Genomic DNA, 23679 nt, shown 5'->3' with positions numbered 1-23679 from the left:
CTTCTATATAGCTTTTTAAAAGATAATTAAAAATGTTTTAGTAATAAATTCTAAAATTAATGTGGAAGTATAGTAAGAGAGAATACAGTCTCAGACTACCTCCCACCTCCCTACAAGACATTCACTCATTAACCAGAGAAAAATACAACTTATTAACAACCCAAGGATACCACCTAATTCAATGATCAAAGTCACACTTATCACACAGTGAGACAAAAGACAGTGTATATGCCTCTGGACAGCTTACATGGAAAAAGCCACCCGATACTTCTGCAAATAACCAGGAATAAACATCAGATAAATCTAGGGGTATGCACAAACTAACTGGCCTCTACTCCTCAAAAATGTTAGTTTTGAGACACCAAGAGTAACTATTCCAGATTAAAGAAACCTGACAGCAAAAAGAAATGTCAGAGACTAGAGAAAACAAAATTTCCCTCTTTTGGGAGGTGAGGTGGGGGTGGGCAAGAGGCATTTCTGAGGCGTAAAACAGGGCCTAGAGCTCTCTCACTTGGCTTTTTTAAAAAAATGAATGCCAAAGCTCTACCACTGGAGCCACGCCTCCAGTTCTGGCTTTTTGCTAATTGGTGATATGATTGTCACAGATTTGTCTGCCTTGGCTGGTCCTGAACCTCAGATATCAGCCTCTTGAGAGGTAGGACTGTAAGGTGCAAGCCATTGATGCTCCAAACTTGCTAACAAGAAAATTAGTAGGAAAGTTGCACATTTAAGTAGTTTACAGATTAGAGGAAATCTTTACAAACAAGTCTGAAATAATTTCATAATTTCTTAAAAAAAACTACAATGTGTTTAACTTATATTCTTAAATGTATTCTTAAATGTACTAAAAGGAACTTGGAACCTGCAGTGACATGAATGTTTCTCTGTGAATTCCCCTCGCTTCAGGGAGAGGTGCCAATAAACAAAAATAGATATTAAGAAAAATGCTGGCCACAGATGGATCACATGGTACCTACACTTTAACAGTGGGACCTGCACTATCTTACCCATTACTTTCAAGTACTTACTACAACCACCAGTACTCCAGATTAGCCAGAATCCAATAGTAACCAATAACATGTTTCCTTTTTTTTTTAAAGGGAGCCAAGATTCTACCTATATGTAGTATCAAATTCATAGAGATAGAAATGGATGTCTGTGTCAAGGGATGGGTGAAGGGGAGGGAGGAGTTACTATTTATTGTGGTTTTGTAAGAGTTCTACAGAGGGATGCTGGTAATGGCTGCACAACCTGAATGATTTTAAAGGCATTAAATCATACATTTAAAAGTGGTTAAATAATAATCTGATGGATTATTTTACCACTGTAAAGAACAGTTTTTAAAAAGTCAACTTAAAGAGCTAGTGGCTCATGACTGTAATCCTAGCTACTCAGGAGGCTGAGATCTGTGGCACTGTGGCTTAAGTAATAGAGCAACAGCCTTGAGCACCAAAAAATCAGGGATAAAGCCCAGGCCATGAATTCAAGCCCCAAAACTGGCCAAAAAAAAAAAAAAAATTAATTCATTTATCTTGAAAAGTCAAATAATTATTTACACTAGGTTCTTATTATATCCAACCTGAAGTTCACAACTTTATAATTTCCTTTATGTTAGCTATTCACACACATGGACACGATATTACACATAGTAAAATTTAAGGTGACAAATTACTTTAAAAAGTGTTTTAATGATAATTCTAAAATCTCTAAGCCTCTCTTCTGAATTTATTTTTTTCCTAGGAAAAGAATGTAAAACTCCAGCTGGGCCTGGTGTCATATAACTATAATCCTAGCACTTAGGAAGCAAAAGAAGGAAGACTGAGGGTTCGAGGTCAGCCTGAGCTCACAGTGAGAAAGACTCTATCCCAAAAATTAAAACAAACAACAATAGAGACAATAAATAAATAAAACTCACAAGATCCTTAAGGCTTGTGGTAAAAAAAAAACAGAGGAAAAAGTGGGCAAAAGACCATAGCACCACCAGAAATGGTTTTCTGACACATGATGATGGTCAAGGGGGAAAGTGAAAGAAGGGGTGACATTGTCCAAAAAGAAAGGGATTTGAAATGGCAACTCCTCTGTGCACACCTTAATAAGAACAATAAAATTATAGTTTAAAAAGGGAAAGGCTTGGAGTTGAAGCTCTAATACCTGCACAAAAACAAAACCAAAACCCAGAAAAAAGGCTAAGAGATGTGGCTCAAGCAGTATAGTGCCTGCCTAGCAAGCACAAAACCTCGAGCTAAGTTCTAGTACTTCTAGGATTAAAAAGAAAAAGAAACTAGCCTCTCTGACTTAGGTAAAATTAAGGTCAAATATAACTATGGATTATTTCCAAACCTAGTTTTAGACCAGAATAATTTTAAAACATTAAAGACAAAAACAAAGCTAACATTTTAAAATAAGTATAAATGAAGGACGAAAGGAAACAAGAAACAATACTGAACTTATTATCATAAAAAGAATATATATTCCCTTGAGAAAGTCTGGAAATACAATGTATTATCTATCAGTTTAACTCACCTCTCGAGTAGCTAGCTGGTTGCTGAGTTCTTCAGCCTTCTCAACATCCCATTCTTCCACAGCCTGGTCTATCCTCTTTTCGAGACCTGACTAGAAAGAAAAAGAAACCTACAAATTAAGGGCAGCAAAGAAAGTCAACCATCTGCTAGCCAAGACTATGTCATAGGATTAAACCAAATACATTACGATCATTTCTCTCTCACAATAACTGTAGGCAACAGCTATTACATTTACAGATGGTAAGTCTCAGAAACAATAAATTACTTACCCAAAGTCACCTAACTTGTCAAAATAATAATAAAAGGACACACAAATTCAGATTTCTTTTGTGTGAATTCAGCGTTTTCCCTTAATAATGTTAATGAGAGAACAAAAATTATGTAGTACTTAAGGTTTAGGGCCCTTATGTGGCAGACCCTGGGTTTGTTACTATTGAGAAAGTTGACTTAACCCTATAATCCCTGAAATAATGTTAGCTAATGTTTAAGGATGAGAAAACAGAGCCTGAAGTGCCCAGTATATAAATGCAGAGTTGCTCAGAGCCTGCATTCTCAGCCACACTCTGATTCCTGATGCCCATGATTAAGTGACAAGTGTTCCCTTCCAGTTCCTTCTCTAAAGAAGTTCCAGTTCCTTCTCTCTAAAGACCTGGGAAATCAACCAGCTTCTTTGCTTTTTCCCACACTATTGGGAGACCTTCATTTAATTATCCTTCGTAATGTCTCCAATGCTTCCTTCCTATTCTTGTCCAATCTTCCAGATATTTCTCTGGAACAACATCCTGACTCTTTCAACATCTTTTATTTTCAGGAATCTCTGACTCTACTTATCTCAAAATTCTACACTCTTTGGCCAATACCACTCCAATCATACAATTGAAGTACCATTCTGGTCTTGTCAATCCATCAACTATTCTAGTCCATACAAAGCTAAGGAACTTCTGCCACAATGCAAATCAAATTCCTGAGTGTTTCAACTATATGACTCTTTCCTCCACCTCAGTTCCAGATATACTAAGCTTCCTAATCTCTTCACATTTGCCATTTTGTCAACATAAGTCTTTCTGTGATGTGCTTCATTCACTGTCTATTTTCAAATGCGACTACTTTCTCTGTTTCCCTATCCTGTAGCCCCACTGACCTGCCACCCTTCCCCACACCTAGGCCAGTGGGCTTTCCACTCTATACTGTCACTGTGCCATAAGCTTCCCTTCAGCACTCACTGACCTGACACACTGCCTGTTTCTTCTCTTGGGTCCTATGATCAGTCAGGACATAGCTGGCTTGGTATAGTCCCAAATGTACCCACTTCCATCCAGACAGGAAGTACTCAGTCTGTTCTATTACACTTAGGCTCACCTGCAGTACTTCATGCTTGCATCAATAATGAAAGGACCACACCCAATGTTCCCACATTGGGAACATTTTTAACATTATCATCTTGAAGTCCTCAAGAGAATTCCATACAGTAATATCAAGAAATAATGCCCTTCTGCTCAAGTATTTTTAACCAGGGTTATGTGTTACTACATTTATGTAATTCTTTCCAGTTACTAACAAATATTTCTTGTAGGCTGAGAAAATATCTTCACTATCTTGGCTTCCAAACCTTAGTACAAAACCTACACTTAAAACCACACATCATTTAATTTTTACTAAAAATAGTTATTTTTTTAATGTTAATGACTTCTCCTTCCAGTGCAAAATATTAGGTACTTCCTCAAATACCACTGAGACTGATGAAGCAAAACATGAGTATCAAATTCAATTGCTCTGGCATCCGAGATTCAGGTAATCTGATAGCTCAGCTCTGAGTTTATGTAATTAGTCAATCATCTCAGACTTGCTCCAGTCTTTTACCTCAGAAATTTGTCCACTAATTCACTCTCAAGTCTGCCTTGCTGGTTCCATACAGCAGCTCAGTTCCCTCCCTCTTTTCTAGGCTTTCTGAGATTTAAGAGACCTGGGTTCTGCGCTCATTTATACCAGAACCTAGAATGACCACAGATCAAGGAATAAAGAGGTATCCACTCTATTTTCATCACAAATACCCAAGAAGAAGCCAGCTGTCTTCATACTGTACCAACTTGTTATTGTCCTTTGGTTGCCATGGAGCTACAGCTCCAAATTTAATGTCCGTGAGAGAAAACATACCCATTTTCTAGAAACTCCTATGAACTGATGAGCTTATTATAGGTACAATTTTCACTTAAAAGTCAGTTAAAATTACAAATCCAGACAGATGCCAGTTGCTCATATCTGTAAGCTACTTTAAAAGGATCACATCAGGAAGACTGCAAGGATTCAAAAAACTTACTTCAACCAATACTTGGGCACTGTGGTATACACTTGTCATCATAGCTAAGACAGGCTGAGATGAGGAGTATCATAATTCCAGGCCATCCCAAGCAAAAAAAAAATGTTGGTGATGATACCCCATCTCAAAAGAACAAGACTGAGTGTGGTGGTACCTGTCATCTCACCTATGTGGGAAACATTTATGTGATCTAGGCTACCTTGGGCAGAAAGCAAGATCCTATCTTAAAAATAACCAAAGCAAAAAGGGCTGGTGATTTAGGCAGGAGAATTTCATGCCTAGCAAGCATGAAATCCTGAGTTCAAATCTCAGTACAGCATTAAATAAATAATTTTAAAAATAATAATTTCCATTCCCCTAAGCTATTCAGACCAGGAGACTTTAGTTACAGCTCTGGATAATCAGATCCTTCTCCTAAGTCTCAGACTTCTCAAAGAATATGAGATTGTTGATTGAGAAGTCACAATGCCTTCCTAGAAATAAAATCCTAGATTTTTACTATGGTTTCAACTTTGTATTTAGCTTTCAGAAATTGTTTGTTTTTCTAGATATAACCGTTCTTTCCTTTTTCTCTTCTTTAGTACAATTACGGTAAAATAAAAGCATTCCTTTTTTACTTTTGAAATGTTTTGATTCTATATATACACTCAAGTTATTGTATCTGTAAGAACACATTAACATTTCAAATACATGCAAAATGCTTCTGTTTTTGAAACATTTTTTTCCTATAAAACCTTCCCATCTCCTTAAGAATTAAAGTTCAGGGGCTGGGAAGATGGCTCAGTGGTAGAGCGCTTGCCTTGCATGCCTGAGGCCCTGGGTTCGATTCCTCAGTACCACATAAGCAAAAAGAAAAAAGCCGGAGTGGCACTGTGGCTCAAGTGGTAGAGTGCTAGCCTTGAGCTCCCAGGCCCAGAGTTCAGGCCCCACGTCCGGACCCAAAAAAAAAAAAAAAAAGAATTAAAGTTCACAGCAGTTTACCAACAGCACAGCTGTTGAGCCCCAGGCTAGATACTAACTCATGCACTAAACAACCCTGGGTACGTTTCTAAACATCAACGGGTTAAAGTCAGCACATACGCAATTAAGCAAGAATCAAACCACTCTCTATACAAGGTACAAAAGTATCTAGTCCAATTTTCAGAATATAGTAATCATTCATAGGTGATATTAAGATGTCATTAAGGCCAGAAAAGGCTTGATCTCATTGCTACAGACCTCACCATAGTTCTTCAAGGACTCAGACCCAAGTCCAAGTCCTAACAGTTCAATTCTGGGGAAAGAAAGTAGTCACAGGAAACTTTTAAGTTGGACCCTGGAGCAGCTTTTGACATACCCAGGATATCTTTCACAGCAGAGCGTGGTGGGAGGGGCAGGGCACTGACGAGGGCTGTACTGCTTGGTATACATCTAACTTTTTTGGCTAGAATCAGAATTTTGCTTAAGATATGTCTCAACACAGACAAAGACACATCGGAATGGCAATTTGGCCACAGGTGGAAAATCCATCTAAGGGCGGTACCTAACAGGTCCCCATGAGGCACCCACTACCCTCTAATTAGCGAAGCCTTGCTACAGACGTCAAGACGGCACGACTACAGACATGGCCACAATTTATGGGCACGAGGGTTAGTATTATAAACTCACATGTGCACATGCAGAGGTTCTTTACATACGGGATTAAAATGCTTCAACTCAAACTATACCACAGTGTATTTTACAGAAATCTATTTACTTAACTGAACATATTCAACTTTTTTTTTTTTTTTGTCAGTCATGGGGCTTAAACTTTGGGCCTGGGCGCTGTCCCTCAGCTCTTGAGTTCAAGGCTAGTGCTCTACCATTTGAGCCACAGCACCACTTCTGGTTTTCTGGTGGCTTACTGGAGATAAGAATTCCACGGACTTCCCTGCCCAGGCTGGCTTTGAACCTGGATCCTCAGATCTCAGCCTTCTGAGTGGCTAGGATTACAGGCATGAACCACCAGTGCCTGGCTGAATATATTGAACTTAATATAAATAAACATAATATAAATTACCTACTGAAACTTGCTTTAGTACTGACTAAACTTAAATATCTAGGAAAAACGAGCCAATTTCTCAAAAAAAGGGGGATAGGACAATATAAATACAAATAATTTATTAATAAATTATATATTTATGATTTTGTTACCTTAACTAATGCTTAAATCATTTGAGGCAGATAAGAAAAAACTAAGCTCAGCTATTATTTTAGTAAAATCTAGCCTTGGAACCAAAAAAAAATGATATGAGTTTAGTGTTCTTTTATTTACCTGCTATTTATATTCTCTGACCAGTTATGCTGAGAGTCAGTTTCTTCATCTGGGTTACAGAGTAACATGGGCTCTGCCTGCACTCCTTACAGGAATCACCAGGGGTCAAGAGAGAATGCTTTGTAACTAACACAGGTGAACTTCAGAGTACCACACCACAACACTCCCCTACTTCTCCACCTCCCTCCTCATCTACTCAAAGGCAACCTTAGCTATTATTTGATGTGTGGGAGTTCTGCATAAGAGTCTGGACAAAGAAGTACTCCACTAAAAGATTAAAAAAAAGTTTGAAAAAGCTACACTACTCAACAGCTTCCTCTCATAACAACTTTAAAACAACAATGCTACACAGTAACTTTAAATAATACCTTTAAGTTTTCAGTCTAAAAGGTATCTATTACACACACACACACACACACACACACACACAACTGCTGACTCACTAATCAAACTGAGTCAACTATAGAATACCTGAGGCATTTATAGTAAAGTTAATGAGTGAAATAGATTCAAAATAATTATGCTATGGTTAAGAATTATTATTAAGTCCAGACCTGCTGCCAGGAACACAATTATAGCTTATTTAGCACAAAGAATATTTTAAAACAGCTTGGCTATTAGATTATATTTAAAAGATGCAAGCCTTTCTGCACTGTCTGGCAAGCAGGGGACAGCAGAGCTTTTAAAACATATTCTCATTCTCCATTGAGCAACAGTTTAAACTTGGCACTGTTCCAAAGCAAAGGGGTGGGAGGATCTCAGGACAGACACAAAATTCAGAAGTTTGTTTTGCTTTACTGTTCTTGAGGGGTTTGAGTGAAAACAAAATAAAAAGGCTCTCTAAGAAATGGTGACAGATGAGTCGTTGCTGCAGCAAAATAAAAGAATGGACTATAGATATCATGTTTACTTTTTCCCATGCTGCATGACAGGTTTGCTCAATCCCCACTAGATTTCCTGAGCAGAGTTAGCATCCTAGACTTACATTTATTCATAACTTTTATCTTGATGCCTCCAATATGGACATCCTTTAAAGATGATTTATTGTTGGATCATAGAAGACATTTCACCACGACAGCAAAAGAGGTGCCATGCAAAACCATGATCCTAAACCAAAGAATCAGTGTGGACTTGCTGGTATTCAATTACACCACACTGGGCTGGGAAGGTGACTCAGTGGTAGAGAGCTTGCCTTGCATGCCTGAGGCCCTGGGTTTAATTCCTCAGCACCACATAAGCAAAAAGAAAAAAGCCAGAAGTGGCGCTGTAGCTCAAGTGGTAGAGCACTAGCCTTGAGCTGAAGAGCTGAGGGACAGCGCTCAGGCCCAGAGTTCAGGCCCCACGACCAGACCCCCCCCAAAAAAACAAAAACAAAACAAAAAATCAATTACACCACATTCCCAAGAGCAAATGAGATAATTTGGCTTCACTAAATCCTCCCTTTCTTTTCATGCTTGCATTTATTTGTACATCTTAAATGCTAGCAAAATCCTGGATAAATACAAGCCTTGCCACAATATTTCCTTGGCTAGAATACTGTCATAACTTTCTTAGCCAGATGCCTTTATATAGAGGAAGGTCTGCATTAAGAGAACCCAAAGTTACATATGTAGGTCACTGGGACTTAGAGCAATTTCCCTTAGAGATCTCACTTTTAAAATGGCCTTTGACATATAATATTCTGCTTCAATATTCTAAGGCATAACACAAGATAGAACACTAATTCCAAAACCTGAGCTGTTTAAAAGATTTTGTAGATGGGTGCTATTGGCTCATGCCTGTAATCTTAGCTATTAAGGAGGTTGTGATCTAGGATCGCAGTTCAAAGCAAGCCCAGGCAGAAAAGTCCGTGAGACTCCTATCTCCAATAAACCACCGGAAAACCAGATGTGGCGCTGTGGTTCAAGTGGTAGAAAGCGTGCCTTGAGCTAAAGAGTTGAGGGAGACAGAGCCCAGGCCCACAGTACAAGCCCCCATGACCGACAGAAAAAAAAAAAATTTTTTAATAAAGAATCCCTGTAACTCCACAAACTTCAAATTCTAGACCATAAAATGCAAAATAGCCACATGTGGCCAGGATTAAGAAGATACAATTTCATATATAGGATGATAATAAAATTCTAGGAGACTTCAAAACCTATCCCTGACATTTCTGCTTTTAGAATGGCCAAGTTTTTCATGGCTTCAACTTCGCTAAGAAACGACTTATACATTCTAAAGTCAATAAAAGTAATGAGAGAACATAACAAATACTCAGGTCATTTAACTCCCAAGTAAAACTTTTAAGTCCAATATTTAACCATTCACTCTCTCAAGGAATCAGTCAGTGACTGGGACTCTACACCACTTGTGCCAGAAACAGAACATGCGCCGGGAGGAAGAGCATGAGCCTCTCTGATGCTTTAGAACAAATCTGATACAACCAAGAGCAGCCTTGCCACAATGCTCTCCTTCCAGCCCACCACAATCACAAGGGTCAAGTGCAAAGCAATTATACTTCCAAAAGGTCACTACCCCTTGTGCAGTGAGCCCGGGAAACTCAATTCAGTGTCATGAAACCTGGGTTTCCCTTTCAACTATGCTAGTGATCTTTCTTTGCAGGAAATTCATCATTTCTAGACCTGCTGGAGATAATTGCTCAGTAGCAGTAATTAGCTACAGAAAGTGGTCCTGGTTCCAATTACCCAATGTTCTAGTGACTATATCCAGATGATAAGAATTCTTTAGAAAGCTGGAATAAAAGCGTCACATGCAGTAGTGTGCGCCTATAGTTCCAGCTACTGAAAGACTGAGACAGGACATCATTTGAATCCCAGGAATTCAACACCAACCTGGGCAAGACAACAAAATTCCATCTCAAGAAACAAAACAACAAATTCTATTGTGATAGCCCCTTAATGTAGGCTGCTTCAGTGCTACAATACCACCAAATAACAAATTCAAGAGGAAGTGAGTGTTGGTGGTTCACACCTGTAATCCTAACTACTCATGAAGCTGAGATCTGAGGATCATGGTTCAAAGCTAGCCCAAGCAGCAAAGTCTGTGAGACTCTTATCTCCAATTACACACCACAAAAGTAAAAAGTGGAGCTATGTGGTAGAGAGCTAGCCTTAAGCAAAAAAGCTCACAGACAGTGCCCAGGCCCTGGATTCAGGCCTCGACTAGGGAAAAAAAATAATCCAAAGAATTTTTCTCAGGAAATACTAATTATCAGAAAATGGCAACCGTCTCCAAGTACATATAGCAGTCTATAGCAATAAGCCATGCAAAAAGCATCTGTCTAAACTATGTACCAGACACATTATACCTGGGCTTCAACTAGCCCTCTGTCTCTAACCCTATTACTCAGCACTTGATTTCCACGCTCTAAGAGCCTGTCAACATCCTCTATGTGAATATGAGTTATTCTTTCAAGCCTTTCCCAAGTTCTATAGACTGACACCAATAAATGTATACCTCAAGTGCAGAGTCTCCTCTGAGCCTCCACCTCATGAAACCACTCACCTACTCTGTCCTATATTCCATTTAAAACCCCTTGTCCCACACTGAATGCTGGCTATGCCCCAGTCTCAATCTTCCGCCTCCTAATCTTTCTCAACTTCCCAATTAGTATCATTACACACACCATTTTCTAAGGCAAAACCTTGAATGGCTCTCTCCTAAGATCTAATAAGTGATAAAAGACAAATACTGTCAATTATACTTTTCCACTATACCTCAATTCCATCCACACATTTCTCCATCTTCATCAGCGTTACTTTTGTTCAAACCATCACCATCTTGTCCTAAGAATGGTTTATTAAATTTTTCTTATCTACTTTCACTACACTACAATCTATTCTCCTTAAATAAATTAGATCATGTCTCTCTCTTGACTTAAAACCTTTTACTAATGGCTTAATTTCATTGTGAACCAAATCTATATCCTTACTACGTCTTTTAGGTCTTGCCCTAGTTTGGTCCACTGTTCTTTGAGTCATTGGCCACTGAAGATAATTTCATTTGTGTTTTGCATAAAAAGAGAAGGAAAAATAAACAGAATTAGCTATTTTATCTAATGTGATAAGTTTCTGTCTTCATATTGAGTTTCATTTTCAGATTATCTAATTTATAGTAAAATGAATATTAAAACATTTGTGAGACTTTTGAATAGAGTATCTTCAGAGCTGAATTATTTATTAAGCTGATATATTTATCAAACTTATCTTGGGCCACTAGCTACCCAACTCCATTCCAATCAAGGGCAGCCTTCTTAAAGTTATCAAAGGTCCCAGGAAGTTCCTTTCCCTAAGATCATTATCCATGTTACTGATCATTCTTTAGTAAGTCTTTGCCTATCCTTAAGGTTGCAATAAAATGGCCTTTTTAAGAAAAACTTTAGCCAGGCGCCAGTGGCTCACGCCTGTAATCCTAGCTACTGAGGAGGCTGAGATCTGAGGATCATGGTTCAAAGCCAGCCAGGGCAGAAAAGTCCGTGAGACTCTTATCTACAACTAACCACCAGAAAACTGGAAGTGGTGCTGTGGCTCAAGCGGTAGAGCACTCACCTTGAGCTGAGGAGCACAGGGATAGTGCCCAAGCCCAGAGTTCAAGCCCCATGACCAACAACAACAACAAAAAAAAACATTAGCATCATCATTTTAGTATTTTCACAATTGTTCTTTTCTTTATTAAGAGTTTTAAGCTAGATATCCACTTGTTTATCTAGCACCTTTTTAGCACACAGTACTAAAGATTCTTTGAATAAATATCTTAGGGAAAGCTAATCACATGTATGTTCTACTAGCTAATATAAGTTGCAGCTAAAAGAGCTTACCTTTTCAACTTTTTTCTTTTTCACAGGAGGTTCAAATCTATCATTGGCTCCAAAATACTGAGTAAGCTCCTTCCACTGGGCTTCATTTAAGGACTGTTCACTGGAAAAAGATATAGTTTTATTTACAAGAAATGTATTTATTTTTACTTTTACTATTGTAAACTGGTTTTATAAGTACTAACTAGAGGTAAACACTTCAGCTATTTGGACAAATTCTATCATGCTTCCTGTCTTAACTATTTTAAACTATACCTACCTATGAGATTCTTTTTCATTCTTCAACTTATCTGAAAAGAATTAAGAGTGTTAATACTTAAGTATTCAGTTGTTATTTCAAAATCAGGTTTTAAAAAACTAGTTAATGTAGTCACAATTTTCATCGGTACCAGGCAATCGAAATTTGAAATAATACCACCTTTCCTGGAGCGCTTTCTTTTTCTTCCTCTGAATCTTGAGGCTGAAGTTTTCTGCTCAGAATGTTTTTTATGTAATTCTTGAAATTTCTATGTACAAATAAAAGAAAAAAAATCAGTTGAGTAAAACATATATTTGACAACCCCCATTCAAAAACCAGTATGTAACTGGGAACCTATAATCCTAGCTAATCCTAGTCACACTTGTAATCTTAGCTACTCGTGAGATTGAAATTTGAGGACTGCAGTTCAAAGCCAGCCCAGGTAGAAAAGTCCATAAGATTCTGATTTCTAATTAACCACCAAAAAGCTCACTAACCTTGAGCAAAAATCCTCAGGGACAGCACTCCAAACCCTGAGTTCAAACCCCAAGACTGGAAAAAAAATAAAGTAATACAAATACACTTGTTCTTGTCTTATAAATATATCAGCTTAATAAATAATTCAGCTCTGAAGATACTCTATCCAAAAGTCTCACAAATGTTTTAATACTCATTTGTTATACTATAAATTGTCTGGATAATCTGAAAATGAAACTCAGTATGAAGATAAAAATTTACCTATCACATTAGATAAAATAGCTAACTTCTGTCTATTTTTCCTTCTCTTTTTATGCAAAACACAAATGAAATTATCTCCAGTGGCCAATGACTCAAAGAACAATGAAAGCATTCTGAGCCCCACTTCCCTACTTGTACCCCAAGAACACATTCTGTCCAACACAGAGACACAAGGTAGCACATAGTTTCACAAGAGCACATCAGAGAAAACCTACATTCCACATATTTATGGGAATTCCAGAAGGGCACTCTTCATATGCATTTGCCTGGACCTGGGGCTCAGTTGCTGGCCCATCTTCTGGGAGATTTGAGGCATCTGATTTCCTACTGGTCCCATCCTCTTTAACTTCTTGTAAGCTAAATTTGGAGTTCTCAGGTATGGCTTCATCTTCAGAATTTGACTCAATATCACTTTCATTCAGGCCAGGAGGCAACAGCCCACTCCACATCCTTTTTTCTAGAAGGAAAAAGATTAATTTAAATGTGCAGTAGCCATGGAAACAATTTTAAAAGACATTCCAGGAGCCTAACAAATCTATCAATGATCTCTGCAAATAATCCATCTAAACTTTCTTTTTCTTAGTCTATAATGAGATGAACCCTCCTTATTAAAGCAGCAGTTTAAAAATTACTTTAAACAAATTTGCGATGCATGTACAAATAAAATAGGGGCTTGGGTTCTCTAATACATGGACAATTCTGTCTAAAAAGTGAAATTCAATAAAACATTAATATAAAACAAAATAAAGGTAGATGTTTCCTCTATATTCAAGTATTTAAACTAAAAGAACAATAATTTAAAGGAAAAATTTAAGCTATGTAAATTGTTTGAAGAGGTGTGACAGTAAAAAAAAAACCTCCGTTTTAATTTTTAGTTTCCTAAGGTAACACTAAAATGAAATACAATTCTAACCTTTAACAAGAACAACAAAATGTAGCTCTTAGAATAGCAAACTCTATGTGGAAAATTAATGTTAAAACTGAAGACAGAATTTAGAATTAGTTACGTAGCCCATTCCCAGAGACAATTATTAAGTTTAATAAAAATGATTTTTAAAATGATGTAATTATTTGCTAAAATTTTGGTAACTGAGCATCTCATTATTGCTGATCTCCATGGCACCAATCATTTATGCATACCTACTGAGCCAGGTTGTACCTCTCCTGATTTGGTATAAATCTAAAGGAGTATTTTTCTTCCCCATATTGTGATTAGATAGTAAAACCAAACAAAAAACAAAATCCTCTCTATTGGAGTGACAGGCATCAGAATTCTTTTTTTTTTTAAATGAACTCTTTCTCCCAGGTCCAAAGAATCATGTTTTTTTGTGGTTTTGGTTCAAATTCATCAGTTGTTGATTCTTTAAAACATTCTCAACAAAATATTCTCTTGGCTTTTTATGAGGAACAGCTAAGCCAGGGGTCTGTGGCTCACACCTATAATTCTAGCTGTTCAGAAGACTGAGATCTGAGGATTGCAGTTCAAAGGTAGCCTGGGCAAGCATGAGACTCTTAATCACCAAAAAGCCAGAAATGGAGTTGTGGCTCAAGCGGCAGGTAGTGAACTATCCTTGAGCAAAAAAGTGCAGAGACAATGCCCAAGCCCTGAGTTGAAGTCCCAGTACCAGCATAAAAAAAAAGAAAAGAAAAGAAGAAGAAGAAGAAGAGGAAAGACTGGTGTATTTGTGCTCCAACCATGGAAATCACTTAATACCCCCATTTATACCTACATTCCTCATTTCTTTATCTGTAACACAGGGATAATTGTATTGCTTACAGTTCTGTTGATACAAGAGATAAGCTATTCAATGGTGCTGAAGAGGATACAGGGATCCAGAAAATGTGAACAAGAAAACCTTAAGATCTCTTGGCTACTGTTATTATTTCAATGACCACAAATTATGTTTTTATTGTTTCTATTATAAGTAGCATGACTCCCAACACTTTTGAAATTTCTAATATTTATGGTCCATTCAGACTGATACAATTTATCTATTCCCTAAGTGCTAGGTGCAATTTGGGAAATAGGGTTGGTCTACCATACTACCAGGAAGATAATGGAAGTGAGGTTGTATACAGGTCCTTCTCAAGCAGTAGACTTAATTTTCTATTAGAATACCTTTTTAAAAATAGAGGCCTAAAATTATAAAAGCTCTAGGCCCCATAAAACCTGTATCCATCCCTAAACCTGGCCTGTGAATCTTAACAGCTGGAATAAAAGTACTTGAGATACTCTTAACAAAGGCTAGCATGTAAACTATGTCAATATTAATAGCATAATGAGGAAGTATTTTTCAAGTAGAATTTAGTTATTTTTGTTTTATAATCCTTTAAAAATACTTTCCACTGTTCTAATGAGCAAAGATGGGGGTGCAGTAATTAGTTCCAACATTACCTTACCACTGCCATATAATATATAATATACCATTAGGCTCATTATCCATCTGAATACTTCAAGGTAGTAATAAGTAGGGCCTGTGTTAGAAAGCACTGCTTCTTCTCCTGTCCATGGTAACCTTTACATGCTCATTGTGTACCAAGCACTGAGGGACAATACACAAAACAGGCAAAAATCCACAGTCTTTAGGAGCAATGCTTCTGTGGATTAGCACAAGTGTCACTCAGCCAGATCCAAATTATGCCTTCCCCAGGAGCAGTGACACAGTTCTGTAGACCAGTTTTAGCATTCCTGCTGTATAAGTCTATGCTCTGGGCACTCAAATGTGTCTGCCCCTGGGGAGCAGCTTCAGGTACCCTAAAGGAGGCAAGCTTTTCCTCACCGGCCTTCAAGCAGTTACCCCTTTTTTAACAGCTTTTCTGGGCTTTCTCAAAATTATTTTTAGTTCCCATTGATCTGGCATTTAAAAGTGTTCTCAATATGGTATTCATCTGGTAAGATAATGTTCTGGGTGTATCTCAGGAGGAAAAAAGAAAAACATAAAACAACAAACCCATTAAAAAAAAAAAAGATGCTTATCTGAGATGTTCTGATAAGCACAGATAACCATGGCTACTTGTAACAGTGCCTGCAAAACAGAGTTGCCTGGGTTAGGAAGCAGACTAACTGCAAACCAGCCAACTGGAGAGGCCCTGGAGTGACTTCTGTCATGGGCTCATGTTTGAAAACACAGTCTTCCTACATAGCACATACATGTCATTCAAACATTCTAAACTGGCACCATGTTGAGCCTCCTGTTATTCTGTTTCAGCTACTCTGGAGGATGAGTCTTCATTTCTTTGAGGTATCCCTGTCTGATTCCTTTTAGTTTGTTTTGTAACAGTAAGGCAAATTACTCCTTAAGAAATTTACTCAGCCATCTCAAGATGTAATACCAGAGAAGCTGAACTTGATTCCCTCCTGCCCAAGTAGCTTTATAGCCAGTTTCATATAACAGTGAATGCATTAATTTGTAAATATCCAGTTTTTATCCTATAACTCAATTTTTAAATTTAATCATTTTTGTCCTTTGATCCAGTTGTACTTTATTTTCTTTTCTCTAAGGAAAATGTAAATAATTCAGGGTACACCTTTTCTCTGTGAATATGACCCTCTTATTTTATTTCATACACTAATCACTTCTGAAATTAAGATTTTTTTTTCTACCTCACAGATAATTTTTCTATCTCACAATTATTCTACAAAATGCTCCATACTCCACACAATACACAGTCCTGAGATGACACAATTTACTGTACATATTTCTGTATTGTCCTAGTTTGAATATCCGGGTCTTCTTTCACTTTAAAAACAATTATGATCATTATTTAGTATATAATGGCAAAAACCAATGAACTCAGAACAAAGCATAGTTAGCAGTTCCTGATCTATGTTTTTTGCAATTATATAACAACAGTATCAGGGATCACTAAAACTATCAGTAATTTTAAAATATCATATTTTACTTTTCCTTCCAGTAAGACAGTAGTGCCATCCACATTCAAGTCAAAAGAGCTCAACTTAGTGAAGGCCTTCAACACATGTTCAACAAAGATGTACCCTACAAGCCTGATTTCCCTATGAAAAACAATTAACATACTTTACTATATTATAATATAATCTATTAATTTGTTAAATATATGTAATATATCATATATGTAATATATGATATATTAATATATTAAACTAATTAATATATGCTACACCATAATATAGTAAATTATAATATGTATTACATAGTTTACCAAATATAAACTCAGACTATGGAGCCCATAGAGATATGAAATCATAATTGAAGGGCATAAGTCTTCCGAACCCCTTAATTATAGCAGGAAAAACAATCTTAAATCAGAAGGTGATTTCTACTCCAGAGCAAGCCACTGCATTTGTCTGGATCTCCATCCATCAATGTCTAAAAAGATGATTTCTAAGATGTCCTACACCTCTACAATGTTTATTATCTTAATATTATTAAGTGCTCCAAATGCCCAGAGCTACCTCACTCCTTGCTGTAACACATCCCATTTTCTCCAATATTATGTGATTCTGATAAAGTGCCAATAAGTTTCTTTTCTCTACCTCAAAATCCACCCAAACGGACTAGCTTTTAGAGAAAGTGCAGCTCAGAACACTGAAAAAAATTAAAGAAACAGAAGATAAAACACAAAGAGGAAACAAAGCAGGTCACTGTCACCCGTGGCATGTAAACAAGGTGACAGGCGTTTGTGCTCGCCACTAATTCTCACTCACTCTTCCAGTAAAAAAAAAATAATTTTTAAACAGTCGGGGCTACTGACTAGCCTAATGTATTGGAATCCTCTTATTGTACAAAACTTAAACTTAGGCTTCAAATTATGAACTTTCAGAGAGCAGAATGGGTCCAAAGATTGATTCTAATCTATGATTACTGGATTATTGAAATTGGAGTACTGGTTACTGAAATTTGATCAAAGAAAAACTTTTCTGTACTGTTCTAAGAACAGAAAGCTATGTAAGATGTTAGGATAAATTACAATACACGAATGTCACATTCACAGGTTTTTGAGTAGTAATGTCACAGTTTCTGGAGGACCGGGAAACTGTCTATGACCAAAACCACAAGGATAATATGAGCAGCTCTATGTTTCTAGAATTTGAATTTCATTTTCATCAATTGAAACGGTCTTACATACCATATTCTGTATGCAATTAGAAATCTGAATCTTGTCTTAACCACCAATCAATCACTAGTCTGAAAGACCTTGTTCAATGCTTACACAAATAATCAGTTTATGTGCTGAGGAATTAATTTACTAAAACAGTTTAAGCATATCATCAATTTAAATGTCTTATTTATGAGACAAATGTATTCCCTTTTCTCAAGGAATCACAGGCCTAAGTTCAAATCTGAGTTCGAATCATGTCTGCTTCTCCGGACAAACGATTTATGTAGCAGGATTCCGCACGCATGCATGCCAGGGCTTTAATTCGAGAACGTGTTTCAGTCGAGGCGTGGTCAAACACTTCCCCAGACCCCTGACCTTGTTTGCAACGATTTGCAATTAACCAGTAAGCATCCGAAGGCTCCTCCGAAGTCGTGTTCGCTGTGAGAATACTTACAGAGTTCAAGACTGCAAGAGAAAGACACACCTTTTTCCTGCCAGGCCGCACAACCCGGAACTCTGCAGGCTCCGTGGCGACGGGGCCAAGCTCCAACCTGCGATCGCGTGCGACCGGGTCCCGCGCACGCACGAAGGCCGTCCCTGTGGGGGCGGCCAGTCTACCGAGCCGGCTTCCCGCGAGCGGGCAGCTTCCCGGGACGGAGCCGCAGCACGCAGGGCTCGGCCACCCCGCTCGACCCCTCCGCTCACCCTTACTCCCTCCGCCCGGAAAGCGGCCGGGAAACCCGCAGCCTGACCGCAGGCCCTGCCGGCGCCGCGGAGCCCCTCGGAGCGACGCGGGCGGAGCCCCGCCGTCGTCCCTGTGGGCCCGTTGCCGGCTACCGTAAAGCCGGACCGGCGAGCTCTCTCCGCCGCTCTCCCAGCCACGCGCGATCAGGACCCGCCCGCGAAGCTGTCCGAGCCCGCCGGAAGGCAGCCCCACGACCAGCCGTACTCACCGGCCAGTAAACAGCTGCCCGGCAGCCATCTTAGGACCTCGTCAACATCGCGCCTTCTCATTGGCTGCGTCGTCCCAGCCAATGGGGTGGGGCCCGCCTGGCCCGACGGTTGCCATGGAGACGGCTCCGCTTGGCTTCCCTTTCCTATCCACCTGATGCGAGCGGGCGGTTCTTTCTCCTTTCCTGCCCGTGTTTTCCGCGCTGTGTCTCGGTCCCTTCCGAGCGTTTTTGTTTAGTTGAGGTCTTCTTGGTGGTGGTGGTCAGTGTCTATTCGCTGACCCTCCCAGGTACATCTGGGTGAGTGTGGAAGGTGCTGACTTGGCGAATGAACTGAGTTCGGTGTAGGAGCAGGGAGAATGTTTCTGGTGCATTCTAGGCCTTTCCTTCCATCCATTCTTTTCCCTCCTTTCCTTTCTCGTATTCTATGGAGTGTCCTTCGGGCACCTTGCCCGTCCCTGAGTGAAGGAAGAACGCCGGGCTCCTGCTCTCCCGTAGTGCTGGGATCCAGGCCGCAGGCCGCAGGCCCGGGCCAGGCCGGCCCCCTCGCCCGCCCCCCCTCCGCCCTCTGAGCCCCCCCCCCCTGCACTCCCCTCCCCGTGGCCCTCTGTTGTGCTCTGAGGGCCGGGTCTGTGTTCCAACAAAGTGTTTTGTAATAAGGACACTTTGCTATTTTTGCCTTAGAAAACGCAAAGCCTTTATGGATTATAAGAAAAAAAAACGAGGCGAATTAAATTTAGCCGAGTTTAATTGAGGCAATATTCATGAATATACAGACAGGTTAAGAGAGCTCCCCCCTTAAATCTATCATCTTCATGGATTTTTTGAAAAAACCGGAAGTGGTGGCAACTTGATTGGTTATATGGACATTTGTCTTATATAGATCCAGCTGGCAGACTGTGATTGGCTGCAGGTCAGACCTATAAATGGCCCAGACTCGTCAACTTACTATAAAAATATACTCTTAAATTAAGTTGCAGTTTAAGCTATGTAGTTATTCAAGGTAAGGAATCAGTTTTCAAAAAATAAATATGTCCCACCATCATCTTTATTTTTAACATCTTTTATGAAGCATTCTAAGGATTTTCTTGCACTTATAGAGTGTATCTTGAGTTAACATTAAAAGATAGATACGTCTATTACTTAACTGTCAATTACCCATGCTACATCCAGCATCTTCCAAGCTTATGGAATAGTTCCCTATTCCATAGTATAATTCCAGAATTATACTAGAACCTAAAATGATAGGTTTGTGTGCCAGGGGTTCCTTCCCTTGCTCACTTTCTAGAGTAGATGCAAGGCTGAATAAGTCTCTATATGAAACTCTCCTGGAAAAATCTCTCCAGAATCTCATAATAAATCCTTAAAATGTTAAGTAATTAAAGAATAGATACAGAACTACTGTTACAACTTTTCATACTGAGTCTTTTTATTACTGTATTAAAAGACATCCCATTGCTTGAGATGCCATAACGTAACACTGCAGACTGAGTAGCATAAATAATGCATTTCTCAGATTCTGAATGCTGAGCAGAGTAGATTTTATTCTGAGGCCTCTTCTTTTAACTTGCAGGTAGCTACAGTCTCAGTGTTCAAATGATATCAGAATTCTGAGTACAGGTTTGGGAGTCTGTCTGGTGTCACTTCTCTCTTATAAGGGTACTAATCCTACCAGAACAGAGATTCATCCTTGACCTTATTTCTTAAATTACTTTGGTAGAAGCCCAGTAACCAAACATATCCACATGTGGGTTAAGGCTTCAATGTATGAATTGGAAGGGTTGATGTTACACATGCATTTAGCCCATAAACAATTGCTGGTGGTAGAAATGTTACCAGAATAGTGAAAGATTGGGCAGAAGGAGAAAAACTTTGAAATGGATTAGAGAAGAGGTAATATTGGCATGCTTAAGAACTATCTAGATTATTTTTACAAATTTCAGTAGAGAATTCTTATTATCTAGTACAAAGAAATGTACAATGGAAGGATAAATGTCCTCAAGATTTGTAAATATGACATTTCACTTCAAAAGTTATCGGAACACCATTCTATAAAAATGGGAATTTTAAAATCAAGTTCCCTGATATTAATATAAAAAATTTCAAATATCTGTTTATGATGTTAATGGATTCCTATAATAAATATAAATAATAGCCCAATTTTACTTCTGTTTCCAGTTTTGAGACTTTCAATTTCTGAATATTATTGTTTTGTTGGTTTTTTAGGGAAAATGTCAGTTATTTGATTTATCTTAATCTATAAATTGGACTTCCTTTCAGCAAATTCCTGTCCTGGAAATCTGCCAAGCCATGCATTTTGTGAATGAAATACTTGTATTTTGGAGATTTCTAGGAAACATAGAATTGCTGAATTCTCTTTAGTAAATCATAATGAAATACTTGGTGCAGCTAGTGAATTGTGCTTGAGTCGTGTTGCATCTGGCACTAATTTCAAGCATGTAGGTTTTCTTTACATTCTTTACCATATCTTTAAAAACACAAAGCAGTTTTTCTTCACCAAGAAATGTTAAAGTTTATTAATACTTTTTCCCTCATATTTAATATTTTTCTTAGTGCAAAGATTATGTCACACCTATGTTATAAAAGATTAATTGTGGAGACCTTTTGATGGCTGCTAAACCTCTGATTGATGAAAATGTTCTCCAGATATAATGAAATCCTTTACAAATGTCTCAGTTGAAAAAAGTGAATACCACCTTGTTGAACATATAATAAATGTGCTTCTTGCTGAAACTGAGAGAATAATTAAGTTCCTACTGAACAGAGGGCCTTTTTTTTCAACATCGAAGGAAAAAATGGTCAAGTGACCTAGGTAAAAGAACTGAAATGGAGATCTTAATTTCAGAAATTGTTGTTGTTAATCTTTTGTGACAAAAGAATGATAATTCTATATTGATCTATTTTTTTAGCTTTTCAGATGGAAGCTTCTGTACACAATGTCATTCTTCCAAGGTATTAAACAACTAATACTATAATAGTGATTAGAACTGACATTTGAAGAAACTTGGTCATATAAGATGTTGCCAAAGAGAAGCACTTCTTCTCTGCTTGTGTGTTTAGTACTTTCAATTTTCTCAGGTCCAATAGGTTGGGGAAGAGGGAGAAGGGAAGAGGGAGGTTAATGTTGCATTTCTTTATTCCAGATATTTTGTCTGTAATATCTTATATAAACTTATGAGGTAGCCATTATTCATCTGTTTCTTAAATTTTAAGGATTAAGACCTCAATAGTTTAAGGAACCTGCCTAAGGCCACACATCTAGTAATATACAGAATGAGACATAGCCTGCTGCCTACTCAATCTCTTCAAATTAAGGAATAACTGTACAGTTTTGACACTAAGCCTGGCATATAAACAATTGTCAAAAAACACTAGTTTCCTCTTCTAACATATAAAACCTAAGGAGTGAATGCCCCTACCAGTTGAGCTTCAGCTCTACTTCCAGCATTTTTTTCCCTTGTAGTTTATTGGACATAAGAGTCTTCTGGCTGGGCCCCGGTGACTCCTGCCTGTAATCCTATCTACTCAGAAGGCTGATATCTGAGGATCATGGTTCAAAGCCAGCCCAGTCAGGAAAGTCTGTGAAACTCTTATCTTCAATAAACAACCAGAAAACTAGAAGTGGCGCTGTAACTCAAGTGGTGGAGCGCTTGCCTTGAGCTGAAGAGTTGAGGGACAGTGCTCAGGCCCAGAGTTCAAGCCCCACGACCAACAAAAAAATAAAAAAAGAGTCTCCTGGACTTTCCTGCCCAGGCTGGCTTCAAACCAAGATCTTCAGATCTCAGCCTTCTGAGTAGCTAGGATCACAGCTATGAGCCATCAATACCCGGCTACACTGAGCTTCTTGAACTATAAATTTTATATCTTTAGCTAATTTTGAACAGTTTCCTACATTTCTTCAAATATTTTCCTGCTCTGTTCTATCAATACTTTATGAAATATTAGTTTTATGCCTGTTTAAAAGATCTGGGGCTCTGGTAACTTTTAGAATAGGTTTTCCTCTGTTCTGCACATTACATCCTTTCTGCCCATTCGTTTTTAAGTTCTCTGATTTCTTTTGTCATATATATTCTGCTTTTAAGATATCCAGTGAACTTTTTATTTTATGTATTTTATTTTCCTGTTCTTTCTTACTGCTTATATAGAAAACTGGGTTTCATATTCTCTTATTAATATCTTATGGCTATTTTTTTAAAAATTGTGCCAGGCACCGGTGGTTCACGCTTATAATCCTAGCTACTTAGTAGACTTAGATCTGAGGATCACAGTTCAAAGGAAGCCTGGGCAGGAAAAGCTGTGAGACTCTTATTTCCAATAAACCACCAGAAAAAAAAAAAAAAAACTTGAAGTGGCGCTGTGGCTCAAGTGGTGGAGCATTAACCTTGAGCTGAAAAGCTGAGCAACAGTGCCCAGGCCCCAAAACAACAACAACAAAAAACTGTATTCAAATCGTGCCATTTCAGGATTAGTCTTCAGTGATTTTTGTTGTTAAAATTTCTATGTTTCCCTATTTCCTTCTTTTTTCTTTTTGTCAGTACTGGGATTTGAACTCAGAGCCTTGTACTTGCTAGGCTGGTGCTCTCTCACCTGAGACACTGCCTGTCCCTCCCTATTTCTTTAATATGACAAGTGCACTAGAGTTCCCATCACTATGACAAAATACCTGGCATAAACAACTTGAGAGTGGATGGATATATCTGGCTGA

At 38.3% G+C, this 23679-nt stretch overlaps 1 protein-coding gene across 4 annotated transcripts in view; it reads right to left on the bottom strand.

The window, feature by feature from the left end:
- Window positions 1-18996, bottom strand: part of Fam204a (family with sequence similarity 204, member A) — a 31191-nt gene extending 12195 nt beyond the window's left edge. Inside the window, exons 1-6 of one of the 4 annotated variants that reach the window (XM_013021978.1) lie at window positions 18957-18996; window positions 13137-13378; window positions 12364-12451; window positions 12205-12235; window positions 11949-12048; window positions 2524-2613 (exon numbers count right to left, since the gene is read on the bottom strand). In XM_013021978.1, the coding sequence (XP_012877432.1) occupies window positions 2524-2613; window positions 11949-12048; window positions 12205-12235; window positions 12364-12451; window positions 13137-13370 (543 nt within the window). In that variant the 5' untranslated portion in view covers window positions 13371-13378; window positions 18957-18996. Of the gene's footprint in view, window positions 1-2523; window positions 2614-11948; window positions 12049-12204; window positions 12236-12363; window positions 12452-13136; window positions 13379-18378; window positions 18403-18457; window positions 18687-18956 lie in introns of those variants that run through there. The other 3 variants (XM_013021979.1, XM_013021980.1, XM_013021981.1) reach the window with 3 other exon arrangements.
- Between the last annotated feature and the right edge of the window lie 4683 nt (window positions 18997-23679).

This window comes from Dipodomys ordii, unplaced genomic scaffold (genome assembly GCF_000151885.1).
Source record: "Dipodomys ordii isolate 6190 unplaced genomic scaffold, Dord_2.0 Scaffold58, whole genome shotgun sequence".
NCBI classification, from domain to species: domain Eukaryota; kingdom Metazoa; phylum Chordata; class Mammalia; order Rodentia; family Heteromyidae; genus Dipodomys; species Dipodomys ordii.
This window is presented reverse-complemented; position numbering and strand designations above follow the sequence as displayed.